A 27,892-nucleotide genomic window follows, 5' to 3' on the forward strand; every position below is an offset into this window, starting at 1 on the left:
ATTCAGATATTTAACAGAATTTTGAAAAACTATCATCAAAATACCCCAGCAGTAAGAAGGAAAATGAAATAAAAGTAATAATTATGTATTTCAATATGCATATATTTTGGCATGATTATACTCAAAGACAATGAAGTAGTCAATGATTACACTACTTACATTTAATATATTTTAATTTAGGAGAAGCTGGATGGTAAGAAACTATTACACACAACAAATATAGGAAAATGAAGTAAAGCCACATGATTTTCTGAAATGGTTCCAAACAATATAAAGTACAATTATATTCTGACATGCAAGATCATGCCATTCCTGGAAGATTTAGTGTTTATTAAAACAAATAAAAGTATATAAAATATTTTGTATATTAGGTTACACGCATAGATAATCATATAAGATTTTTTAGCCCCCTTCACAAATATGCCATACATGGCACATTCAAAGCTATGTAGGAGCCACACAATTCTTTTACATGTAGGATGCCCTGTGCATTATGGAATGTCTACCAGCTCTGGCCATGGCCCACTAAATCATTGAGGCAAACTCAAATGCTCCACAAAATTCCAAAATGCTCCATAGAAGTTAGTGCCACCCCACTGAGAACCACTGGTGTACATGAACTTCAAGTATCCACATGCATAATGTTCTGGGTTCTCACACTGGCCTAGGGGGTAAGTGGGCCAGTACTGACTCCTGATCTTGGGCTAAAGATTCTCTGATATAAGGGCTACTTATAATTGAAAAACCTGGGATACAGCTATCCTAGAAGCTTCCGATAAGAAACTATACCTGAAATTTTTTTATCTGTATTTTAAAAAGTAGATAATAAAGCTATTTTTACATGTATAGTATATCCGTATTCAGAACTGTACTAATAATTCTGCTTCCTCTCTCTACCTCCCCTAAAAAATACTTCCTCCTGAGTCTTCTAGGTAATCAGGGTCAAACTGTGAAAATATTACCATTCCTTTTTTTCCACACTAATGCAGAGATACAGTAATGAAAATAATCCAAAAGTCATTTATACATGGCACTGAAATGTATTATTTATTTGGAAGAAGAATATCTTCCTAATTAAGCTTTGATTTGTATCTATTATAAGCTATTTACATTTTCTGATGAACCCAATGACTAAAGCGGTGCCTTCTGGGGGCAGGTCGAGGAACCACCTGTGTCTGAGAACATGACGTGTCCTAAGAGAGCGACTGAAGTATTTTGAAATTTTCACTAATTGGGATTTGGGTATATAATTTCTTTTTGGCACTGAGAAAATGTCATGCCTTTATACAGATTTTATGTTAAATTAGCACACCATTCACAGAAATACCAGATATACCCTCACTTGAAGTAAAGGGGATGAGGACTTCACTTCATATAAAAGGATTCACAGATTAGAGGAAAACCATCGCAGGATTCCTTTGAACATAAAAACTCCTGGTTAAAATGACATTTAAAGATTAATGAACAAGTTAATGATGGAATATTCATTCAATTTCTACGCCTTATGAAAGACTTACTTAAAATCTATATTGAAATGGCACTGAGCTTCAGTAGGTGAAATGGCCCTTTCAACAGCTAATTAGTCTGTTTTTCCACTTCAAATTCTGTTGATTAATTCATTAACTAATAGTGCACACAAGAAATCATTAATCTCAACTTGGTTATGTTTCTTCATATCTAAAATTGGTAAAAACTGACCTCATGCCTAGCACAAGCATCACTTTATGGTAAAAAATAAGCTAAAGCTTGTGCGTACCCAAAGATATATGGTGGTTAGAATAACTCCTCTTTCAGCATTCTGGTCACTACTTGTTTCTGTTAGGAAACCTAAGCAATACATGGAGGCCTGCACAATGTACACCATGTGCTGTGGGATTCTTGCATCTGACCACACAGACCACCTCTAAAAGGCTTTAGGATTCACATAAAATACAGATCTTATTAAATAATATCAGAAGCCGTATCTTCTATTATTATACAGAGAATTTTGGTGCTGATAAAAAAAACAAACAAAAAACTCTAAACATTAAAAAAAAAAAAAAAGGCGTAACACTTACCAAATGTGTACTACAAAACTATCCACTTACTTGGTACTGGGCCTTTTTTGTAGGGCTTTATCCAGGATGAGAGATGGCGCACTCCTCCTCCTTTCTGCTAGTGTTTTCATTTTCTGTTGAGGAAAAAAAATAAAAATCAAAATGAAGACCACGTGACTTGTAAAGCAAGTAGATGTTTTCAAACCAATTCAGCAAGTTTTGGATTGCCAATCCTTGCCTTTCCAAGAGTTTGCAGTCTCCTTACAGAGATAAAATAATCACATGTAAACTAGGATAGTATGTGTCAAAAAGGGGGACATGTGGTAAATTTTTTATGATCAGAGAATAAGGAGGTTAAATGTTGATCAGAGTATCTGGAAAAATCATTATTATAACCATTATCATCAACTGCAGCTAACAAATATATTGCTTATTATGTATCTAGCCCTACACTAAAGCAAGACTGGATTATCTCATACCCCAAAATGTCATCTGAGTAGATAGGTTCTACTATCTCTATTTCATAGGCAGGATAGGCCCCACACTGGGCTTCAAGGAAAGCCAGGATTTGAAGAGATCATGTAAAAGGAGGGAGGAAAAAAGAAAAAAGTTAAAGCAAAGAGACTAGACTCTTACACATTTAACAGACCTTTAAATTCAAATATTTACACATTTGAGAATCCCTTCTTTCACACAGATTTTTTTTTTTTTTTTTTGCTGGAACTTAAAAGAACTTTTTTTTTCCTTTTCTAAGTGGTATATAAACATAGGATTAACTGGATAATTCAAGTACTCTGTTTCGAGGACCTAAAATTTATGGTAAATGGGGATTTATTCAACTTGAATTATCCAGATAAATACTCTCTAAATTCAATCTTCTATATTTAACAAGTCTATACAGCGTCAGAGGGCCTGTTGCCAGATATGGATGAGTAAAATTACCAATAGGGTCATAAAGAGCCATGAGCAAAGCTCAGGCTGTGGACACTCCTCTGCTCCCCTGCCCCCTGTCCTGGCCAGAGGGCTCCCCGACCACTGGAGGGCCCAGGCCAGCCATCCCGGGGACTGGTGTGCTCCAAGAGGAACCACAGGAAATGTAACTGGCTCAGTGGCAGTACCTCATTACATTATTCATAAAGAAACTGCTTCGTAGCTAGTAAAATAAAACCTAGAGCCTAGCCTAAGAACACAGGATGAATAATCCAGGGAGAAGGGGATACAGTTTTTATCCCCCAAATTCACCAGGTCCCAGGATCTCTCCCCAGTAACTATTGTCACCAGTGTCATGCCTCAGTGTTGCCGATCCCCCCACTAATCTTTTGGTTCACATGTGGAAGCCATATGTCAAATCCTCCTTAGTATGGCTCGGGCAGCAAATGAAACAATAAACCAGGAATAAAGGTAAAGCACAGGAAACAAATGCGTAAGGAATACAGAATGCCACACTTCTCAATCAGGAGTTACTAACCATGAATGGGTTTCAGGGAAGGTTCAACTGTATAGATTTCTTGTTTACACAGTATGTATACAGTGCCTTCTTCTGGGGAGAAAGCCCACGATTTCCCTTAGGTTCCCAGAAAAATCTGTGATTCTGATAACCTACTTTATACCTTACAGCTGTAAGCCCCATCCCACTGTTTCCGTGACTCACATCTCTTGGGAACCTAACTCTCCTGAACCCTCCATTGGGAGGCCAGTGTGCCTGGGGAGGTGGCAGTGAGAAGGAAAATCTGGGGGACAAGTATTTGTGCCACAGGGTTCAGTGGCCTGTCCTATGTGAAGAGTCTCAATAGTAAACGACTGGCTGATTTTACTAAGAAAGGTAGCAATTTGTTCACATGCAGATTTTCTGCAGGATTTTGTTTCACCTTTAGGTCTGGGCTAAATTCATACTCCCAATCTTCCTGATTCCCTGTATTCAGTATCTACTTCCCATGCTTTGAACTTTGAAATGTGCCCAATCCTTTAAGCTTTACCTGGGTTCCTTACTCTCCATTTTGACCTTGAGGGTCTCCCTAGTCTACCTTAGTGGGAACCACATTCCTGTATTTATCTCAGCGGAATTACATCTGAGGCCTCTAACCATCTGACACCACTGTCCCCAGATCCAAGCTCCTAACTAAAATCTTCATTAATAAATGATTTCTAATTTTGAGCTCCTTACCTTTCTGGTTTACAAAGAATTTGGAAAGTATTCAAAAGATAGCCATAAATATGATATAAAATGTGGAGGGAAGAAGAGTCTGTGAGAAAAGCTAACATGATCTGAAGTTCTTCATTTGAAACAGTAATAATCTCCAAATTAATGTAGTCGTAATATAGAGGACAGAAAGCATCTTCCAAGAAAGATAGTGCAAAAAGACATCCAGGTTGATCTTGGGTAGTGGTTCTTTGAGGAATTTACAAAAGCCGTGAATTAAATTGTACACATAATTTCTCAAGAGGTTCAGCAACCCTCATAAAGTGGATTCCTTGGGGATTCATGGATCCCAAATTTGAAACCTTCTGACATAAGGAAATCTTCCTGAGAGTGACAGCTGTTAAACATGAGAATGAATAGTCAAAGAAGGGTGACAAATTTTCTTCCGTGCTTTTAAAATAGGAGTTTTTAGTGGAGACTTAGTATAGAGGACCATTCATACACACACTAATTAGACTGTGTTTTCTTTCTTTTTTTTTAATGTTTTACTTATTTCTAGGAGAGAGAGAGAGAGAGACACAGCGTGAACAGGGGAGGGTCAGAGAGAGAGGGAGTCACAGACTGAAACAGGCTCCAGGCTCTGAGCTGGCAGTCAGCACAGAGCCCGACGCGGGGCTCGAACCCACAAACCGCGAGATCATGACCTAGCGAAAGTCGGACGCTTAACCGACTAAGCCACCCAGGCGCCCCATAGACTGTGTTTTCTTAGTCATAAAACTGTCAGATGTATGAGGAGTCCAATAAAGAGTGTGTCCACCTCATCTAGTGGGTTCATATGCATGGCGTGTGATCAAACCACAGGAAGATTATTATTCTTATTTGAGATCCAATTGTTTGTAGTGAAACTCGCTCTACCGCTATTGCGATATGCAACAACCAAGGCAATGCGGTCACTCCTCTGGGTTTCATTTCCTAAGCCGGAAAGTCAGAAATTCTGGACTACACAGGCTCTTTAGTTCCCTTCTATTTTTTATATTCTCATGTTAAGCGTCCACCAAAGATTTACCCTGGATATGCATAGAAATAAACATCACATTTGCCAACTTAAGACTCACAGGATTCATTCCCCTTGTAAGTAATTAAAAGTCTTAAGAACGGCCAAAATGGGGGCACCTGGGTGGCTCAGTCGGTTAAGCGTCTGACTTTGGCTCTGGTCATGATCTCACGGTTCATGGGTTCAAGTCCCATGTCAGGCTCTGTGCTGACAGCTTAAGAGCCTGGAGCCTGCTTCAGATTCTGTGTCTCCCTCTCTCTCTGACCCTTCCCTGCTCAAGCTGTCTCTCTATCTCTCTCAGAAATAAATAAAACATTAAAAAAAGAGAATGGCCAATATGAGCTTAATAAATAGATTTAGGTACCAATTAATTAAAAATAAACAAATCTCTTTCTTTGGTTCAAAAATATAGCAAACAAAGGGCCAATGGTGACTTTAAAACAAATTCACTTATCTATCAGAGAATCTGTCTCAGGCAATAAAGACTTGGATTTTCTTTTTGTTTATAACAACTGTTTGAAAGACAACACATGGAAATAGAATGAGACTACTGATTCCTTCACAAACAGATTACAGTACAAACTTGTCAGGACAGGTTGGGGCTATAGTTATCCAACACCAACAAATTTCAGTTGTTCAATGACAGGAAAAATTATGATTCTTTGCCTTACAGAAAATGGGGTAGATTTAAGACAGTGCTTTTTGTTGTTAGCTTAAAAATCACAACCTACAACCTGAGTTTTCAGAATCCCCACGTGCTTGATGTTCCTATCTAGATGACCTTGTAAATACTGGACGTCATTCTGAAACTGAATAGTTTAAAAAGGCAATCTTATGTATATAATATTATATATGTACTATATATTATATTGCATATATTACAATATATTATATATATTACATATTATATACATTAAATATTAGGTTAAAAAATCAACTGCATTAATCTTTTGGGAATGATTTTCATGATAGTGTACCATTTACCTAGTCTTCAAAAGTCCAAAAACCTAAATAAGAATTTTGTATGAGCTAAAAAACAAACATGAAGTAGCATTTATTTACCCCCACCCACCCCCAATTGGGAAAGATAAAGAGGACCTTGCAAGAAATTGCAAAAGGGGATAAATGCAATTAAATTTTAAAAATGGCTCTTTTTACTAACAGCAATTTATTAGGGAAGTATAACATGAACACAAGAAAGTAATTAGTTCTTTGGTTTCCTAAGCTAGCTCCTCTGCAGTTATATTCAGTAATAAAGGCAAAAATCCATTCTGCCAAAAGTGAAACAGAGGTCATAATTAAAAATGAGAACCAAATGCCTGCAATTCATTTTTTTGGTATTTCAATAATAATGCAAAACTGCAGCAACATTACCAGCTAATCTGCAAGTTGCTTTCCATCTCAACTCACTTTTAATCAGTTGGATTCACTCTATGTTCAATTCCCTGTATTCCTATCTTGCTTCACACATTGCACCTCAGTCACAGCATCTCATGTTATATTATTTATCTTTCTGCCACTTTCCAGAGAGCAGGGACTGTAACTTCTTCCCAGCTTTCTCCTGTCCTTCAACAATTATGTACTGAAATTCTGCTCTGCAGTAGGCCTATCTCTGCATTCTCCAAGCCTGTTACAATGCTGGGCACAAAATATATACTCCATAAATGAAAGTTTTATATGAATTTTAAAACCCACTATTCTCCATACCTGTAACTATCCCCAAACACACACACACACACACACACACACACACACACACACACACACAGAAAAACAACTGAACAAACCAACCAACCAACCAACCTGTGAGGGGCTCTGCTGGAATGCTAGCTTAAGGAAATGTAAGCATTTGCTGTGGAGCTGGATAGTTAAGAGCCATCCTTACACACCACAAACTACATCTTTTGACATAGTGTTGTTGACATTTACCTCTTTGGGCTACATGGTAAACATCTGCTGATGAAAGTTAATTACCTGCCAACAAATGGTGCAAGGGACACCTGGCTACCCACACGCAAAAGAATTAAGTTGGTCCCTACCTCATACCATATATAAAAATTAACTCAAAATGGATCAAAGATCTAAAAGGAAGAGCTGAAATTATAAAAATATTTAGAAGGAAACAGGCAGAAATATTTGTGACCGTAGATTGGGCAGTGGTTTCTTAGATGACACCAAAGGCACAAACAACAAGAGAAAAAGAACAGATAACTGGGACGCTGTCAAGATTAAAAACTTCTGTGCTTCAAAGGACACTGTTAAGAAAGTGAAGAGAAAACCCACACGATGGAAGAGAAGTTTTTCAAATCATATATTTGACAAAGGATTTGTATATAAAGAATTGTTACTGAATTGTCACAATTCAATAGAGATAAGTACTCCAACTTTAAAACGGGCAAGCAAACTGAGTTGACAGTCCTCTAAAGAAGATACACAAATGGCCTATAAGCTTATGAGAAGGTGCTTAACATTATTAGCCATCAGGAAAAAGCAAACCAAAACTAGGAACTATCATTTTATACTCTTCAGGATGGCTATAATAAAGAAAACATAAGAAGAAGTGCTAGTGAAGATACGGACAAACTGAACTCTCAAAAACTGCTGGTGGGAATGTAAAATGGTGCTGTCACTTTGGAAAATAGTTTAGAGGCTCTGCAAATGGCTAAACACAGAGTTACCATATGATCCTGCTATTCCTCCAGGTACATAAAAAAGGAAAAGGAAAACACATCCACACAAAATGTGCACATGGATGTTCACAGCAGCATTATATATAATGGTTAAAAAGTAGAAACAACCCCAGTGTAGATTAACTGATGAATGAATAAACACGATGTGGTATATCCATATAATGGAATATTACTTGGCAATAAAAGATGTACTTACATGTGCAACATGGATGAATCTTGAAAACATTATGCTAATTAAAATAAATTAGGTCCCAAAGGACCACATATCACATGATCCAAAAATCCAGAATAAACAAATCTATATGCTTAAAGTAGATTAGTGCTTTAACAGAGTATGAGGAGATAAGGTGTTTGGGATGTGATGATGAAGGGGTGTAGTGTTTCTTCTTGGGAAATGAAGATGTCCTGAAATTGACTGTAACAATGGATGCACAATTCTCTGAATATACTAAAAGCCACTAAATCATATACTTTGAGTGAACTGTATGGTATGTGACTTATAGCTCAATAAATCGTGAAGAAGGAAAAAAAAAAAAAAAGAGCTAAATACCAAACTACTAAACCACTGAGTTCCATCCCAGCAAACTGATTCATAGCCAAGAGCCATAGTTTTCTTCATCTGTGTAGGAATCATCTGTAGTAGCATACAAGAAAACGAAAATTGCTTCCATTTTGTCCAACATGTTTTTGTACCAACTGTTTTGAGTGGCTCTCATTTGAATTCCTCAAGAGATCTGAGGAGTATGCCCACCTGTCTATGGGGGTTTGCCAATGACCCTCCCCTCCCCTCCATGGTGCCCTAGTCTTACTATTTTCACACAGTAAAACTTCAGTAGCAGTATCTTAAGTCAGTGAGTTAACCCTGCCTATATTTGAGAGTTCAAGGTGCTAATACAAGTGTGCCTATGTAGGAAAATGAAATTGTAAACTGGTAACTGGAAAATAATAGTTTTGTTCTTTTATTTTCAACAACTCAGAAAACACTGTTTACATAAAAACATTATGTAGTCCCTCATTAGAATTTTAACTTCACATCAACCAAGAGATACTGAACGATTTTTGGACCTCTAAATCACTCTGAATCTGGTCATCCTAAGTTCTTACAGAGATTATAGGAAAAGAATTCCTATCAAAAGAAAGCACAGGATGAAAGACTTAAGTCAGATAAACTACAATTTTTCATACTTTCTTCTGTGAGAGTCACTTTTATGAAGAAGAAAATCCAAGTATTACAGATGAATTTAAGTCAAATGTGAAGTCATTTTCAAACATTTAAAATGAACATAGCATCAAAACAAGGGCTTTGAGGAAAGCTTTTAAAGAATTTAAAAGGCTAGAAAAAAATTTAATCAAATTTAAAAATGAGCTTATTCAAATTCGACCATGAATCCCTTTGTGGCTCGTCTGTACAATTCTGTAAGCAATAAACTGTTTCTTTCTGGTCTTCCCAACACACCTGAAGCTTTTCATTTGTGGAGATGTACCTCAAAGACACTGACTCTGCAAGGAAACAAGGGAATTATTTTTAACCCGCCACCTTGCTTCTATGTCCTAGTATCACAACCAGGTTTTGACCCCTGGGTGAGCTGAAGTTTCTCACTACTGTCAGTCTGGTCTGTGATGTGAATGATGTTCTATTTACTCAGAGTCATCCTATCCAGAATCAATGTGAGATTTAATTAAAGCAAATGTCATCATGGTAGACTGTTATAGAAGGATAGAAGTTCTTTTGGAGATTAAGAAAGAAATGTTTTTACTTTTTGATATCTTTCCTCTTTCTAGGAGACAACCACTTTGAAATAAAACAAAACATGAGAATCTATGTAATGTAAAAGAGTGGGCTCTGGGCTAGGAGACACTGGACCTAACTTCTGCACCCTCTTTCTGGCCCTTAACCTTGGAGTCCTCTCTGTAAGATGGCATAACTGTCCCGCCTACCACAAAGAATAGAGTAAGATTATAGGTGTGAGACTTCTGATTGGAAGGCACTGTGATGGGATAGTGTAACAAACAGGGGAATGCTTTAGAGTGTATATATACTGTACATAAATAAATGAGGCTAGAACTCCCCTTTACACATTATTCTTTGTTCTTCTGCCTCCACCTGACCCATAAGTCTTCTGGAGTATCACCATGGGCCTTGAAATTGTCTGGACTTTCTTCTGTGACAAAGTCAACAGTTTCCACCTCTGGTCCAGATTCCTTTTCAGCAGCACCCTGGAATAGACAGGGCCAATCACCTTCTCTCTAATAATCCCTTACAAGGCAGGGCTTTGCTACATCTTTCACACCATGACCCATACAGTGTGATATTACTTGCACGTCTCTGGCACACTATGATAAACAAAGATGCTCTCTGGATGCCCTGGTACCCATTTACCTGCCAAAAGGCTAAGGGGCTGAGTATATCACACAGAGCTCTGATGGTTGGGAAGCTCTACCTTACAGCCTCCTGGCACTTTCCTTACGCACAGGTGAAGAGTATGGTAATCAAGTCCAAAAACCACCATAGTAAAAAAAAAAAAAAAGAATGTATAAAATGAGAATAGAAAACAGGCCCAGGTCTACCTACATTCAGACATAGTACAACCGAATAATGGCTATTGCCAAAGCTGAGGTTCAAGAGGGTGAATGTAGGGATGCAAGAGAAAATACACTCTCTTAGGTGTAAATTAGGACCCAGGTAAACAAGGAAAGCAAAAGGCCACAGAGCAGCTGGGTTTTCCAGATCTTTGAAATGTGAGCTGATATGGGCACACATACGTTCCATTTTCAGAGTCCCTACACAAGTGACCAAACATCCAGAAATAGGTGCTACCTTTCAGTGGTGCCATGTGACAGCTGTCCGTCAAAATTAGGTCAAGGCTGCCCAGCACAGTGCTGACATACAGTGCTGACAGGCCTATTTCTGCTGCTGATCGGGTGTTTCTAATCTAAACTTGTCCTAGATAAAGAAAATCAGACTGAAACAAAATCATAAAATAAACTGGGCCGTGCTGCCGCAAGCCGTGTTATTGGTGGCTGACAGGAGGCAGTTTCCTCTGTTCCCTTTCCAGCCTCCCACACTGTAGCTAAGTCTTCCATAAGTAAACAAAGGCTGAACCTCACCCCCATCCAAGGTGGCTTCAGAAAACTGCACAGTTGCTACTACCAACTTGAGCATTCACTCTGCAGGCTTTCTGCACACACCAGGACCTGGAGAGTCCCTGTGATCTAGAACACTTGAGATGCCACGATGAAGAACGGGATAGCAAACATTCCCCTCAATGAAGCGTATCTTAGAGGTAGTCTGCTCAGGCTACTATAACAAAATAACATAGACCAGGTGATCTGAACAACAGACACCTATTTCTCATAGTTTTGGAGGCTGGGAAGTCCAAGATCAAGGTGCCAACAGATTCAGTTCTTGGTGAAGACTCTCTTTCTCATTTGTAGAAGCCCATCTTCCAGTGGTCACCTCACATGGGGCTGGGGGACAGAGAGACACACAGAGAGAGCAAGTTCTCTGGTCTCTTAGTAGGGCACTAATCCCCTCATGAGGATTCTGCCCTTGTGACTTCATCTAACCTAATTATCTCCCAAAGGCCCCTGCTTCTAATACTGGGGATTAGGACTTCAACATAAGTTTGGGGTGAGGGCACAAACATCCACTCTGTAGCAGAGGTTTTTGCGAATGCTCTGGAGACATGACAGGTATGAGTCCTGAAACTGTAATAAATCATAGTAACGCAATGCACAAACATTTCTTCAAAGCACTGTGTACACAAGTGCACGGATACACACATATACATAACCCTAATGCTATATACCCATTTATTTCTGTGACACTGTCATTTATAACACGTTAGCAGCAATTTAAATTGAAATCTAGTATATTTTCAGCTATGGATAACTTCCAGGAAGGCAGACTGTATAACCACATATTTTTGTTAAGTTGTCACGTGATCCTTTAAGGCACAAGAGGTCTTTACTTTGCAAAGCACTGCCGCCAAGTCCTGGAGAGAAGGACTACGAAGGAATTCAGACACCATGGTCACTCAAGTCTCATGTTCTGCAGGTGCCATCAGCCGTCTCACGTCTCCTGGTCCACGGAACACCTTCCACCTTCTGTCCACACACCTTCCACCAAACCACAGCTGGGAGAACACTCCCATCATGGACAGTGAGAAAGTGCTTCACAACAGTCTTCACTTCACAACTGAAAGCAACAACTGCACTACTTACGGATCTGTGAATACTCAGGTCCATTAAGTTGCAACTCTCAAACTATTTTACTTTAAGTTGAAAATTACTTTTTACACCAATGTGTAAAAATAAGATTGCCCTTAAGTTTCATTTTATAAAAACTACAATTTATTCTGCTCTAACATATGAATGATAGGTTCAGAAAAGAATAATATTTCTTTTGCCATGTTGAAATGCACTACTATGTTCACATTTTAAATAAAATAATTATGGAGCATGAATGTTTTCCTATACTCAAGATTTAGGATATAAGGGGCTCCTGGGTGGCTCAATAAGTTGACAGTCTCACTCTTGATTTTGGCTCAGTCATGATCTCACAGTTTGAGGGATGGAGCCTGGCACTGTGCTGACAGTGTGGAGCCTGGTTGGGATTCTCTTTCTCCCTCTCTCTCTATACCGCTACCCCACTCACACATACTCCCGCTCTCTCTCTCTAAATTAAATAAACATTAAAAAAAAGATCCAGGAGGGGTGCCTGGGTGACTCAATCAGTTAAGTGTCCGACTTCGGCTCATGTCTTGATCTCAGTTGGTGGGTTTGAGCCCTGCATTGGGCTCTGTGCTGATAGCTAGCTCAGAGCCTGGAGCCTGCCTCACATTCTGTGTCTCCCTCTCCCTCTGACCCTCCCCTGCTCACGCTGTCTCTCTCTCTCTCAGAAATAAATAAAACATTTAATTTTTTTTAAATCTAGGATATTTAATGTTTTATGAATTGAGAGAGTTTCAACTGGGTTTCCCAAACATCTGACTGTCCATAGTGAAATCATGTGAGGCACAGAATTCAGTGCATGCACACATAACTTGGAACCACAGTTCTAGAAGTTTAGGGAGTATGTTGAGCTTTCCAACAGCAAGCAAGACTGATAGATTAGCGTGGCAAATAGGCCTGGCTGAGGAACTCCAGAAGTACAACAGGTGCCTTATATAAAATTTCTGAAAATGACAACTACCAAGGCATAAAAATTACCCATTTCCAAGGTAATCAGACCAATGGCTGTATCACTCATTGTCACTATTGTTCATATTTACTGTGATGATTTGTTTTATCAGTCAACTTGACTGTGTACAGGTGTCCAGATTAAACATTTCTAGGTATGTCTGTGAGCTATTTCCAGATGAGATCACCATTTATCTCACTGGATTCAATAAAACAGACTGCCCTCCCCACCCTGGGTGGGCATCATTCAATCTCTAGAGGGCCTTCATGGAACAAAGAGTGGACGAAGTAGAAATGTACCCCTTTTTTTCTGCCTCACTATTCAGCTGGGACATCTCACCTCTCCTTGACTCAGGAAAAGACAGTGGGAATTAAACTACACTTTCCTGGGTCTTTAGCTTACCGATGGCGAATCATGGGACTTTTATTGGTCCATTTCTCTGGAATCCTGACTAATGCACTTACCAAACATTTACCTAAGGGTAGCAGTGAACATAACATTCAATGGTAGAAGGAAAAAGTAGAGAGAGACTCTGCTCCCCAAAGAATGAAATTACCTCTCAGGAGAAAAACCTCTCAAATGTGCTTTTCTTAGCTGGTTATGCAGAACTCAGATCTATTCTCGCCTATATCTGATGTTATAAATAAGAACAAAAGCATCTATAAAAAAGAGAAATAGAGTTGGAAGATCTGGTTCAAATTCCAGCTTTGCTGCTTACTACATGTAGCCCTCGCAGAGCTCAGTTCCTTCTGTAGAAACAGGTTAATAATTCTTACCTCATATCATTGATGTGTATTATATATAGTTAGGCATTCACTTAAAGAGGTTTAAAAATTTTTTACTGTCCCATAAATTATAAACATTAAATTCCTATCTTTCTGCTCAAGTTTCCACCTTATTTGATATTTATGACCTTCAAGTATGACTACTTTGAAAGACAATGTTATGGACTGAATGTCTGTGTCCCCCTCAAATTCAGATGTTGAAGCCCTAATTCCCATTAGGAGGTGGGGTCTTTGGGAGGTGATTAGGTTTAAAGAGGGCATGAAAGTGAGGCCCCTCTGATGAGATTAGTGCCCTTATAAGAAGAGACCAGGGGCACCTGGGTGGCTCAGTCAGTTGGGCATCCGACTTCGGCTCAGGTCAGGATCTCACAGTTCACAGTCTGTGGGTTCAAGCCCCGCATCGGGCTCTGTGCTGACAGCTCAGAGCCTGGAGCCTGCTTTAGATTCTGTGTCTCCTTCTCTCTGCCTCTACCCTATTCACGCTCTGTTTCTCTCTGTCTCTCTCAAAAATAAATAAACATTAAATTAAAAAAAAAAAAAAAAGACCAGAGATAACTAGTTCCAACCTCCTCTACTCCTTTCCCCAACACCCCCACACCCTTCCATGAAGACACAGAAAGAAGATGGCCAATCACAAGCTAAAAGTAAACTCTCACCAGAAACTGAATTGACTGGCACCAAGTTTATGGGAATTCAGAGCCTCCAGAACGGTAAGAAATCAATGTCTGATGTTTAAATAATCCAATTTATAGCATTTTGTTAGGGCAGCCTGAGCCGAATAAGACACTCATTTGCATATAAGTGTTTTTGTATTAAATTCAAAGAAATAAAACTCTTTTTATTGCCTTATCCCTTTACCTGGTAAAGGATACTAATTGGCTTCTTCAGTTTTTTCAAAAGTACAAAATATACTTTCTTATTTTGACCCATAAGAAATGACCTTGAGATATACAAGACACACAAGATTGTCACCACCATTTTATAGACAAAGAAACAAAGTAGAGTCACAAGTTCAGAGATCACACCAGTGATAACAGAGGCCATTTCTGATTTAATCTAATTCAGATTTTGATACTTCCAGACTCCTTTCAACTAAAACCACTTCATGTACCTGATTTTACACAATTCACTTTGTGAATAACGCCAGAAAAGGATTCAGTAGGTTCCTGGTTTAACCACAAGCACAATATTTTCTCAGTATTACAGAGTAAAACTAAAGCTTACTCACCAAGATGTTTCATTCAAACCCCAGCATAAGACAGACACATGGCCAAAGTTGGCTCTCGGGGGTGTTCTACCACGAGCTGCTATAAACAGATCTGGACCCAGAGAATGCAGAAAGAAAAGACAGAATGAAGTGTACAACAACAGCTGCCACATTTTAAAATGTTGGAGCTATTTTAAAATCCTATTGCTTTGCCTGACTTTTTATGCCTATAAGTCTCTCTTCCATGTCCCAACACCCATCTTACTCAAGGAGTTTTCAATTAGTATGTGAAACCCAAGGGTCAGGGTGTTAGAGTAGCACACACATGATCCCTAACTGAAATTATTCTAATATGTGCTTCCATTTCATTTCATAAAAACTGTTCTATCCAAATGTGGATATCCTCAAAGATACATTATCCAGAAGATTTATACAGAATTCTATCCAGAATTCATTATCCAGAAGCATTATCTATATGCTTCTATTATCTTTTAGAACCGTATTTTAGAAATTAATATACAAATCTATTGTGTATTCTTCTGAAGAGCCTAAGTGACAGAAAACTCTTACTTTCTAGAAGTAATCTAATTATCTGACTAATGAATAAAGGTGGATGAACCAGGTAGGTAATTCTGCTTCAAGGTTCAAATAATAAACGTGGCTATTAAAATAAAGAGAGTAGCTTCTTACACAGCATCTACAGACTAGCTCCTCAAATGCATCATTCTCTTTCCTCCTTCAGGATCTTTAAGTAATTGCTCTGACTTTTTGAAATCTTTTTACAGCATCTCATTTCCACTCATAAAAGAGTAAAGTCTTACTTAAAAGAGGCTTTCCCTGAAACCTTAATGCCAGAGTGGCCTAACTTCACCATGTTTGTCTAAATGAGCATCGTTTTTTAAAATATTAGTTATCACCATTCATTAGTTTGTTGTTATTACTGTTGTTTTTGTCTCTTCCTTTCAACCTGTGTTGTCCAGTATTCACTAGACTCATGTGGCAACTTAAATTTAAATTCAAATAAATTATAATTAAGTAAAACTAAAGAAAATGACAAATTTGGATTTTATCAAAGTTAAGAACTCAGTGCCTCGAAAGACACTGTTAAAAGAATAAAATGACCAGCCACAGGACAGGAAAAAAAACATCTGTAAATCACATATCTGATGAAGAACTTGAGTCCAGAACACATAAATAACTCTCAAAACTCAATAATATGAAAACTAAAAACCTAACTAAAATTGGGCAAAATATTTGAATAGACACTTCACTAACAATAACACATGGATGACAAGTAAGTACATGAAAAGATGCTCAACATGGGTCATGAGGGAAATGCAAATCCAAACCACAGCAAAATACGTTATATCCTCTAAGATGGCTATAATCAAAAAGATAATAAGTGCAGGTAAAGATGTGGAGAAATTAGACTCATACACTATTGGTGGGAATGTAAAACCATTTTGGAAAACAATCTGACAGTTTCTTAAAAAGTTAAACATATACCGAAAATACGACCCAGTCATTCAACCTCTAAGTGTTTACCCAAAGGAAATGAAAGCATAGGTGCATACAAAGGCTTGTACATGAATGTTCATGGCAGCTTTATTTACAATAGCCCAAATCTGGGGACAACCCAAATATTCACTAAATAGGTGAACGGATAAACAAACTGTTTCCTCCACATGATGGAATACTACTCAGCAATGAAGTGAAGTACTTACATATGCAAAAACATGGATGAATTTTAAAATTACTGTATAGAATTAAAGAAGCCAGACCAAAAAAAAAAAAAATACATAGTATGATTTCATTTATAAACAATTCTTGAAAATGCGAATTAATCTATACTGACAGAGAACAGACCAATGGTTGCCTAGAAATGGGGAGGAAACCAAGTAATTAGAAAGGAGCACAGATGTTAGGGGATGATAAATATGTTCATTATCTTGACTGTGGTGATGGTTTCACAAGTATACACATATGTCAAAGGCTATGGATTTATATACTTTAAATGTGTACAGCTTATTGTATGTCAATTATAACTCAATAAAGCCATTAAAATCTTTTTAGTTCCTCAGTTGTACCAGCCATATTTCAAGTGCTCAATAGCCACATGTAGCTGGTGGCTATCAAACTGGACATTGTAGATCATGAGCAGTTTCATCAGCACAGAAAATTCTAGCCAACAGCAATGCTCTAAGCCAGGGGTCAGCAAACTATACACTAGGGACCCACCACCTGTTTTTCTAAATAAAGTTTTACTGGAACACAGTTATACCTACTCATTCACATACTGTCTATGGCAGCTTTATCTGCTATAACAGCAAAGTAGGTGCCTGTAACAGAGACCTTGTTACGGTCTACAAACCTACATTACTTACTATCTGGCCCCTTAAGGTTTGCAGACTCTGGTCTACATCAACACCTCTGAACACAGGGGCCACATCTGACCTGTTCATTGCTGTACATAACCCAAGTAATGTTTATTGAGTACCTAGTATGTAGCACTGTCCTAAGCACTGGAGAGAGAGCCTTGAACAATACAGGTAAGAGCCTTATTCTTATGGTTTTCACAGTCTGGTGAAGGGTCCAAGTAACATAACAATAAGTAAGTAAGCAAATAGGTAAGGATGAATGTTAACATGAAAATAAAACAGAAGGTACAGGGGGCGCCTGGGTGGCTCAGTCAATTAAGCTTCTGACTTCAGCTGAGGTCCTGATCTTGTGGTCCATGAGTCAAGTCCCATGTCAGGCTCTGTGCTGACAGCCCAGAGCCTGGGGCCTCCTTCAGATTCTATGTCTCCCTCTCTCTTTGTCCCTCTCCCCCCTCAAAAATAAACACTAAGAAAACAAAAACAAAAGCAAAAACATAAGGTATAAAGCATGACTGAGGGGCAACTTCCACTTAGGCAGTCAAGACAGGCCTCGAGGGCCTAACACATGAACATGAGAAAGTCAATATTGCAAAGACCTGCGGCAGAAGAAGAAGGAATAGCAAGTGCCACCCCAGGCCTCAGAAGAGGAATGAATTTGGAGGTGTGTGAAAAAGATCCCTGTGGCTAGAGAATACACGAGATAGGAAAGGTACATAAGGTGGGAGAAATAGAGAACTAAGAAAAGGAGTCTGAATTTTATTCTAAATATGATGGAAAGCCACTACAGAATTTTAAGCAAGTAAGCAATACAATTTACATTTTTAAAGATCACTCTGGTGCTGCTAAGTGGAAATGGGGCCAGGGAAGAGCAGGAGGGATGTCAGACAAGGCCAGGGAGTTTCTGCAAAGGTAGAAGTGAGAGATGGTGGTGATTTGGCTTAGATGACAGTGGCAACAGCAGAGACGAAGTGGAAAAATTAAAGATACGTTTTGAAGTAATAGTTGACTAGCCTTTCTGAAGGTTGCTGTAGAGTAAGGAAATGAGAGGAGTCGAAAATGAATCCCAGATTTTGGCTTGAACAACTGTGATACAGTGTGAACTACAAATACGGAAGAAACTACAGTTAGAGCTAATACTTACTGAATGCTTATTATATGACAATATTCACTCAGTTTGACTCAATTTGACATTTAATATTCCAAACAATCTAGAGGAGATAGGCACTATTGTTATTTTCATTTTATAAATAAGAAACTGAAGGCCAAGATTAAGTAATTTTCCTAGGTCAGAAAGATAGTACCAACATAGTAGAGACTTGAATCTAGATCACCATACTCCAAATTTCACCACATTGTATGAAACTGCCTCCTTTACAGTAGATCTGGGAATGTGAGCCATCTTCTAGGCTCTGGCTGTACCACTGAATTAACAGTCTCTCAGGGTGACTAGCTTGCAAGATGCTATTGTTTTGCTTGTTCTATTATTTAAGATCACCTTATTTTCACAGAATGGATGTACTTGTCATCTACATACTTTTCAAAGAACTTTCTGCAGCATTATCCTTTTGATTCTCATTTTACAAATGAGGACACTGAAACAAGTGATTTCCTCAAGATCATTAAGACAGTAATAGAGCTAGAACTAAACCAGGTGAACTGATTCCCTACAGTAATCTGGCCAATAAACTTGCTTTAAAATTTTTGACCAATTAGAAAAAAACCACATTTTACATTACTACCCAAAATACATATACATATACATATATGAAATAAAAAACAAGAATACAAAACTGTACTTATCATTACAAATTTGCTATTCTTTTCCTACTTAATTTCTTATATAATGTTGATTGTAACTGCCAATTTAAACAACATTAATCCAAACTTTGGTAATTAACACTACAACTGCAGAGTAGACTGTTTTTTAGAAATAAGTCTTGTGACTCACTAAAACTACCAAACACGGAAAAGGTAAGGTGAAACATTAAAAAGATCAATCTGTTGAGTATTTGGGTTACACAAAGACTGGAGTCCCTAACAGTATAAACGGCAATGATTCAATGAGCTACACTTGGGAAATGTTTATTATTATTCCTTTTTATTGCTAACATGGACATCTGAAATCAAGGCATGCCTGCTAATATTTAAAATATGCAGAGATGTACTTTCCTGGAAAAAAATATTAAAGGCAAAACAAAAACAGTTCTTCAACCTCATCTCTGCCTCAAAGGGAGTAAAAAGCTGTAGAATGACCAGGTTAGCAAAATCTATTTCCTTTACGTTAAGAAAGAAAAAGACAAAAAAACCGCTGGTAATGTGGCAAGCCATTATGATATAAAATAAAGGACAGCATCTTAAGGACAATGGCTTAAGATTGGAGGCAGCCTTTCATTTCTTGGACAAGTACTACTTGATAAATGATCAAGCTACTCCAATGCCCTTTGCCAGTATGCTTAATTTCCTTTAGTAAAAAAGGAAGACAACTGTCCAGGAATATAAATCTTTGAATTTTCCCAATTCCTTAAGTTTAAAAAAAAAAAAAAAAAAAAAAAAAAAAACGCTTTAAAATCTGTGTCAATTACTTTGAACACTGATTTACCTTCCCGAATGTAGAATGTGGGGCTAACCTGGTAAATTCTCCCTGCCTCTGCCCCCCCCCTCTCTGTCACACACACACACACACACACACACACGCTATCCCTGCGTCTCATCTCACAAGGGGAAGAGAGACAAGGACAAACCACAGCCTCAATACATCAAAGGCTGGCCAGCACTACATCCCATGTACATACATACATCACCAAGTTCACGGGCATTCCTAGGTGGCTCCGCGACACGGCCAAGGTCCTTGGGAGCTCCCATTCCCTTCGACACTCGGGAGCACCATCTCAGCTCTCCTCAACTGACCTACAGCCAACCCAGGACCCTGGTGGGCACTCAGGAAAGGCTGTGAGGTCGGGACCAAACGCAGGCCTGCGCAGCCCCTCCAGGCTCTACTGACACGAACGCACTGCCTCCAGGCATTTCGTAGGGAAGAGTTCGGTGATCCCCTCTAATCCCAGGGTTTCCACAGAAGCCGGGAAGGCACCACCAAGACACAGGGCAAAAAAAAGGCCAAACAGCAGAAGGTCCGGGGGGAGGAGAGGAGGGCGAGCGGCCGCTGTCAGACACCCCCAAATCCAGTCCCCAGAGAGCCCTGCTTGCAGCAGAGGCCGGCGGCTCGAGGCCACGTGCACTTGCTCAGGGGCCTTTCCTGGACGCCCGGCCGGCCGGGTCGGCACCCGCACGCAGCACAGCGGCCCAGGGCACGGGAGCGGGACGCTACAAGTTGTCGCCCGCGTCCCCTCCCGGCTTTGGGGGGGCACCCCCGCGCCGCCCCACGCCCACGCCCGGGGCGGGGGCGGGGGAACCCGCAAGACCAAGGCCCCTCGGCCCGGCCCCCGAGACCCTCCCCGCAGCCCTCCGGCCCCACCCAGCCGGGTTCCAGGCCGACCCAAACCTCCGCGTCCGCGCGTGGTAGACCGTTAGCATCCCAAGCATACCTGCGAGTCTGACCACCACCCCGCGGACCAGGAGTGGTGGCGGAAGCGCCGCGCTGAGCGCAGGAACCGACCCCCTCCCCCCCCCACCAAAAAACCCCCACAAAAACCCGCGCCGCGGCCGCGCCTCCGCGTCCAGGTGAGGGGCTGAGCGCCCAGCCGTCCGCCCGCCTACCTTCCTCAGCGCCGGCCCTGACGCTCGGAGCTGACCCGTCCGCTGGCGGTGAGCGCCCGGGGGCCCCGGGGGGGGGGGCGGTGGACGGGGGACAGGCGGCGCCCCAAAGTCTGCCCGCGCGCCCCGACTGAAGGGGCCGCCGGGCCGCCAGCCCCGCGGCGGACGGACACGCGGAGGGAGGCTGCGGAGCCGCACCGAGAGCGAGCAGACTCCACGCTGACGACCCCAGGGGTCTCGGGGTGACTTGGGAGACGGCGCCGCCGTGAGGGCGGGAACGTCCCGGGACACACGCAGCGGGCCGCGAGCCTCGAGCGTTAAATCCCCGAGGCGGTCGGCTCGCGCGCGGCGGTGGCGGCGCGGAGGGCGCGCGCGGGGAGTGGGGCGGCGGCGGCGGCGGCGGGCGCGGGGCGCCGCTCAGCGTCCTCACCTTCTTGGTGCCGGGGCCTCCCGCGAGCCGAGACACTCCTGTCAGGGAAGAGGAGCGCCCCGGCTGCCCCCCTAGAGTCTCCTGCTGGGGGGACATCGCTTCCATGAAGAAGACTTTCCCGCAGATCCCAGCCCAGCAGGAGGCTACGCGGTCATGTCCGCGGGACGGCGGCCGGAGGGCGAGGACGCGCGGGCCCGAGGCGGCTGCGGCGCTCAGGCAGGGAGCCGGGCTCCGGGTGCGGGCGGCGCGCCTCCCGTCGGGGCCACGCACCGCCGCTGCGCTCGGCTCCGCGGGCTGCAGGCGATTGCGGCGGCGACGGCCAGTGCGCGCCGCGGCCTGCCCCGCCTCGCCTCGGGCCCGCCCCCTCCGCGCCGGGCGCCCCGCGCGGGGACCCGCCCCCGGCCGCCGTCCCCGGGCCGCGGCGCTCCCAGCGGCCGCCTCGGGCTGCGGCGCGCGGGGCCGGGCGTCTTTCTCTGCAGCCACCGAGCTCCGCTAGGGGTACAGGCGACCGACTGACCTTGCCAGCCCGCGACTCCGGGCGGACGCAGCCCGCAGGAGCGAACAGGGACCTTGGGGCACGGACACGCGCCTTCACGCCTCCCTGCCCACGCGCGCCCGACCCCCCATCCCTGCCCGCGCTGCGCCCGCGGGGGACCGCGACGCGGCGGCGCGTGCGGCGGCGCAGTCGCGGCGACCTCGGCCCGAACGGAGGAGTTGCGGTGACTCCCGCCTCGCTTTCGGCGGACCGCAGAGGGGTCGCCCTCCCCCCCCGCCCCACCCCCACGGCCACTCCACCCCGAAGCCGCGGGATGGAGCTGCGCGCTGCCTTGTGCACACTGAGTGGCCCCCAGCGTCGCCTGACCTCTGGAGCAACCCCGAGCATGAGCCTGTTCGGGAGCCCTCGCTGGCTTCTGCAGCCGCGGGTCGGCAGCCCCCGCACAGTTCGCACCAGCGGTTTCCGCTGTCTGCGGCTGCAGGGACACGGGCATTCCCAACGTGCAGGCGCAATTAAGGAACATGCAGGCAAGATGAGAGCACTCAGAAATTTGGCTTGGCCATTGAGAGGGCTACAATATGTGGAAGTGTTTATCAGATATCTGCGCCGAGAGCATAACTTCCTGACAGCCCAAATAGTGGCACTTTTTTTTTTTTTTTTTAAGGCCAAAGAATAATCAGAGGGAGGGGATCTGGAGCCGACCCGGGTCGAGTTGAGTGGTGCTGCACTTTGCAGGGCCGACTGACTGGTGCGGATGATTCGGTAGGTGGCATTCTTCCCTTGGAGTCAGAACTACAGAAAGGGCGGATCAGTAATGAAGGACGCCACTGCATGATACTATGCGGTTGAAGGGGGTTTGTGTGTGTGTGTGTGTGTGTGTGTGTGGTTTTTTGTTTTGTTTTTTTTCTTAAAGATCGAGGTTCCTGTGAGGCTGGGCTGTTATCAGGACAGGTTGTAGAAGAATAGGGCTCTGGCCGGCTATGTTCCAAGCAGGAGATGCTGTCCAAAGCATGCGCGCGCACACGCACGCACACACACACACACACACACACACACACCCAAACTCCGGAATTGTTTATTATGGAAGTAATGGGGAGAAAATGTTCCAGCCCATTTTAAGGCTTGTCCACATCACATTGTTTAAAGCAGACTCACATAGGCTTTATAAATCTTGATTTATATAATACATATAAATCATTCTAATAGGAATAGATATAGATATGCGTGTGCACAGACACAGTTTTTTCAGGGGTGACTCCCTGGTTAGACCCATGTGTAGTGACAGGATTTCACCCACCTTAGAATTTGTCATGCATTTTACACCACAGAGGGCTTTGCAGTCTTTTCATTCCTTGTTGAAATCATGTTGTTGTGCTTCCAATCATGAATGGACAATCCCAATTTTCCTTACTCTGCTTCATTTTTTAAATTCAATAATACTTATCTCCTTTTACTATTTCATTAAATAGGAAAACTTATGAATATTTGTGAAAATAAAATATTTATGAAATATAGATTTCATTTATTATGTTTAATGTGATTTATGTTTGTCTTTCAGGGGTCAGAAATATTATTATTGTTTACTGTTGTATCTCAGAAGCCTACAGCCCTGTCTAGCACGATAAATGTTTGTTGATTGAATGAATGAGTGAGACACAGAAAAGATTATGAGATAGATCCAGAAGGGCCAGGCCCAAGTCGGTTATTTTATGCAAAGATAATATCTCATGCTCCAATCAAAGTATTATTTATACTGCACATGTGGAAAACTCACTTTCACTTCCGAATTTTTATAAGTGCTTTTATTTCAAATTCCGTGAGTTTTGATTTGCATAAAAAAAAACCATTCCACTCTTCTCTTAGAAGGATTTTTGAGGGAGGTCTCGCTTTGTAAAGAAAATTGTGTTTGCTCAGATTAATATCACCAGAGTAATGTTGTAAGAATACAAATCTGATCCCAGTCACTCCCCAGCTTAAAACCTTCCTTGGCTCCCACGTCTATGTAATAAATTTCAAATGCCACAGTGTGATATACAAAGCTGCCTACAGCCTGACACCTCACTCCCACTTCTTCGTCTTATCTCCTGCCCTATTTCAACTCTCAGCCTGTTCTCCCTCACACTGAACTATTTGCACTTCCAAGAACACCTTGACCTCTCACATCTTCATGACTTTGAACCTACTGTTTCCATTGTCTAGGAAGTTTTCCATCTATATGTTCCAACCCCTATTGTTTTACATGTATTCATCGAGTGCCTGGCGTATGGTAAATACCTGATAAGAATTTGTTGAGGAAAGAAATCTTCAACACTTATATCAATAACTACCTCAGGAAAATCTTTCTGACTTCTGTTTATTTAATTACTGGGGGGGGGGGGCAGAGAGAGGGAGACAGAGAATCCCAAGCAGGCTCCATGATGTCAATGTGGCACCAAACACAGGGCTCCATCTCGCTGTGAGATCGTGACCTAAGCTGAAACCAAGAATCACAAGCTTAACCGACTACGCCACCCATGCCCCTACCTAGCTACTTCTACACAGCAACCACACACACAGGGTTAATTGTACTTTCTGTGGTAGTAGCATAACATTTATTGAGTGCTTACTTTATACCAGATACAATCTAAGCATTTAACACATATTCACTTAAATCTTTATAGTAATCCTACAAGGTAGATTCCTTACACCCCATTTTACAGTTGGGAACATCAAGTCACAAAGGTGTTAAATAATTTGTTCAAACAGTTGATAAGTATGAAACCAAACTTGGAAACTGGGAGCTCTGTTCCAGAACCAGTGCTTTTTAAAAAAAAAAATTAAGTTTATTTTTAATTTATTTTGAGAGAGGGAGTGCACAGGAGTGGGGGAAGGGACAGATAGAAGAGAGAACCCCAAGCAGGCTCCACACCATTAGTTAAGAGACCATCATGGGGCTCGATCTCACGGCTGTGAGATCATGACCTGATCTGAAATCAAAAGTCAGATGTTCAACTGATGGAGCCACCCAGATGCCCCCAGAACCAGCACTCTTAACCACTTGTCTATACTGCCTCTCCTGTGTGGTTCCTTTTCTTTATAGCACACATTACACTACACTATTATCATCTATTTTACCTGCCTTTACTTGCTTATGCTTCTTCAAATTAAAGATTGTGTTTTGTCTTTTCTCCTTTGTGCCAGGCACAGAGTTACACTCCCAATGATTTTTTTCCCAACAACTTAGCTTTGAATGAATGAGTGAAGTAGTAAAAACAATCATTTTCATTAAGCGACACAGTTTAAGGAAGATGTTCTGATGGGGGAGAAATAACCATGGACTAGTCCTATAGGTCCTTAGACAGTGAAAGCATTTTCCCTGCACTGGAAATGTTGTGTTGCAGAAAAGGATGGTGCCAGAAAACAAAAGTGATGACAAGGCAATTGGAGGAGTGTGATGACCATATCTGACACTAGTAGGATGCATCCAGAATATTTTGAAACAAACTATAAAGCAACATACTAAGAATAGCAGAGTTTAGCAGCTGGGAAACACCAATAGCAGACCTTTAACAGGAACTAGTCTAAGAAAGAAACCAAAATGTTTAGCCAACCATTAGACTGAGTAACAGTGAATAAATTTAACTATGAAAGGGGATGTCTGTGCAACTCATTCATCAAATGTATATTTATTGTGTGCCTGCTATGTGCCAGACACTGTGCCGTGTGCTTGGAATATAGTCGAGTCAAGTCCACCCATGTGATCTTTGTAAGCCCCAAGATGTACACAAGAATCTTTGGGAGTGCTATCTGAATATTCTAGAGCAGAGGTTGCAAGCTGAGGGGCCACAGAGTGAATTCAGGTGTTTTTTTCAACATATACACCTTTTGGTGTTTTTTTGTTTTTTGGTTTTTTTTCTTCAAATTTGTTGCCAACCTTAAAAATCAAGATATTTCACATAGAAATCTGGGCAAAATTTCTCCAAGGCAACAGTCAGCTAAAACTGAGTTGCAGCTCCGTTATTACATTTAAGGCTCGTGACAGCTCTATGGTTGTCATGGCCACCACTGTCTCTAGTGCTGGGGAACTACTAACAGGTAGGGTAGTGGAAGATGAAAAGTGACAAGAAAGCTAGAGGCCAGAGAAGAATGAGAAACACCAAGTGATTGTGTATGTGTGTGTTTTCAAGTAATAGAATTTTTCAGGCAGAGAAAACATTGACAGTGTCTTATTGTTGCAAGAGATCAAGCCATCCCCGAGGTGACTGTGAGCCTTGATATAAGAGAGGTTTGGGCTTAGTTAATTATTAGGGTCCGATACAGGGACTTTCTTTCTCATCCCTTGCTTGGAATCTCAAAGGGGGTTATTTCCTTAAAGAACAGAATCCCGGTAGAAGTTTATGAAGTGGGAGGAGTTAGGGAAAGCAGAGAAGGAAGAAAAGAGGAAGGGGAGTATAGAAGGAGAATGTTAAGAACTGAGGCTGGAAAAAGAGCTTGGTCAGACTACGAAGGACTATGGATTCTATGGTAAAAACGTGGACATGATTCTCTAGGGAAAGTGGTAAAAATGACTGGCATTTGTTGAATCCCTGCCATATGTTAGATATACATTGCATACGTTATTTCATTTAACCTCTACCATCACCAAAGACGTTGGTGTTATTATAGTCATTTTAAATATGAAGATGAGGCTCAGAGAAGCTAGCAACTTTCTGAGGTCACATAACCAAAAAGTGGTAGAATCAGGAATTGAACCCAGATCTGATTGAGCTTAAAGGCCATATGCTTATGATGTCGCTGTATTATAATAGTAATAGTGGCTGTCATTCATTGGGACTTAAGTTTGAAGGATACGGAGATAGGTACTTGATCGTCAAACACTAAGCCAAGCACTTTACACACTGTCATAATCTTTGAGACAAGCCTAATGTTTTGTGTTTTTATCCCCACTATACAAATGAAGAACTCAGAGGGATTAAGCTACTTACCAAAGATCATATGGCTACTGACTCCAAGAGTCAGAATTAAACCCAAGACACCAAAACTCGTGGTCTTAACCACCGCACCTGATGGTATGGCCTTATTTTTGTTCCTTGTGACTGAATAGCATCATAAATTGTATTCCATTCATTTCATGAGAGATAAAACCAGGTATGACCCTAAGCCTTTCCACTTAGTCCATGGTAAGCTTGCTTGCTGGTCAGAGGCTTAGCTTAATTATTTTTGAAGTGTATTTTATATTAGAAAGCAACTTGATATTTTAATAAGAAACAGCAAAAAGGAGAAATGTCTGTTTTCCATCAGAGTTTAGGTTGCTCTGTGAGTCAGATCACATTAATTGGTTATCATTTATTCTACCACATGCCTTATGCTCTTGCCCATTATTCAAGGGTAAGCACAATGTGTGCTACCTCTCCCCCCACAAAGCATGTTAGGTTTCTTTTCCTTTTTTTCTTTGTTTTTCCTAGGCATTTCAATTGACTGCGTGTTTTTAGCTGTGTCTACATGTTTATGTTATAATCCTCCCTGGACATTTGTGGAAACTAGCCCTCTTAACTATGCTCCTGTTTCATGGCTATATCTGTTGCAAGCTGATCATTGTCTGTGCTGATGCAGTGGAATGAGGGAGTTCAGTACATGAGGAGGTTCAATAAGTTGTGTAAGATTGCTCAGCTGATAAGTGGTGCAGCAGCATTCCAGTCCAGTTTTACCTCTCAAAAGTATGAACTGTAAATCCTTTCCCTTAAATGTCATTTAAATTATATATGAAAATTAATTATTGCATACTTGCCATAGGAAATAACAGA

The 27,892-nt window shown here is 41.5% G+C and overlaps 1 protein-coding gene across 1 annotated transcript in view; it reads right to left on the bottom strand.

The window, feature by feature from the left end:
* Window positions 1-21,718, bottom strand: part of ARHGAP20 (Rho GTPase activating protein 20) — a 139,774-nt gene extending 118,056 nt beyond the window's left edge. Inside the window, exons 1-2 of the mRNA XM_039229243.1 lie at window positions 21,614-21,718; window positions 2,088-2,170 (exon numbers count right to left, since the gene is read on the bottom strand). Of these exons, the coding sequence (XP_039085174.1) occupies window positions 2,088-2,170; window positions 21,614-21,718 (188 nt within the window). The remainder of the gene's footprint in view (window positions 1-2,087; window positions 2,171-21,613) is intronic.
* Between the last annotated feature and the right edge of the window lie 6,174 nt (window positions 21,719-27,892).

Source organism: Hyaena hyaena, unplaced genomic scaffold (assembly GCF_003009895.1).
Source record: "Hyaena hyaena isolate Hyena2069 unplaced genomic scaffold, ASM300989v1 scaffold_36, whole genome shotgun sequence".
Classification (NCBI taxonomy): Eukaryota; Metazoa; Chordata; class Mammalia; order Carnivora; family Hyaenidae; genus Hyaena; species Hyaena hyaena.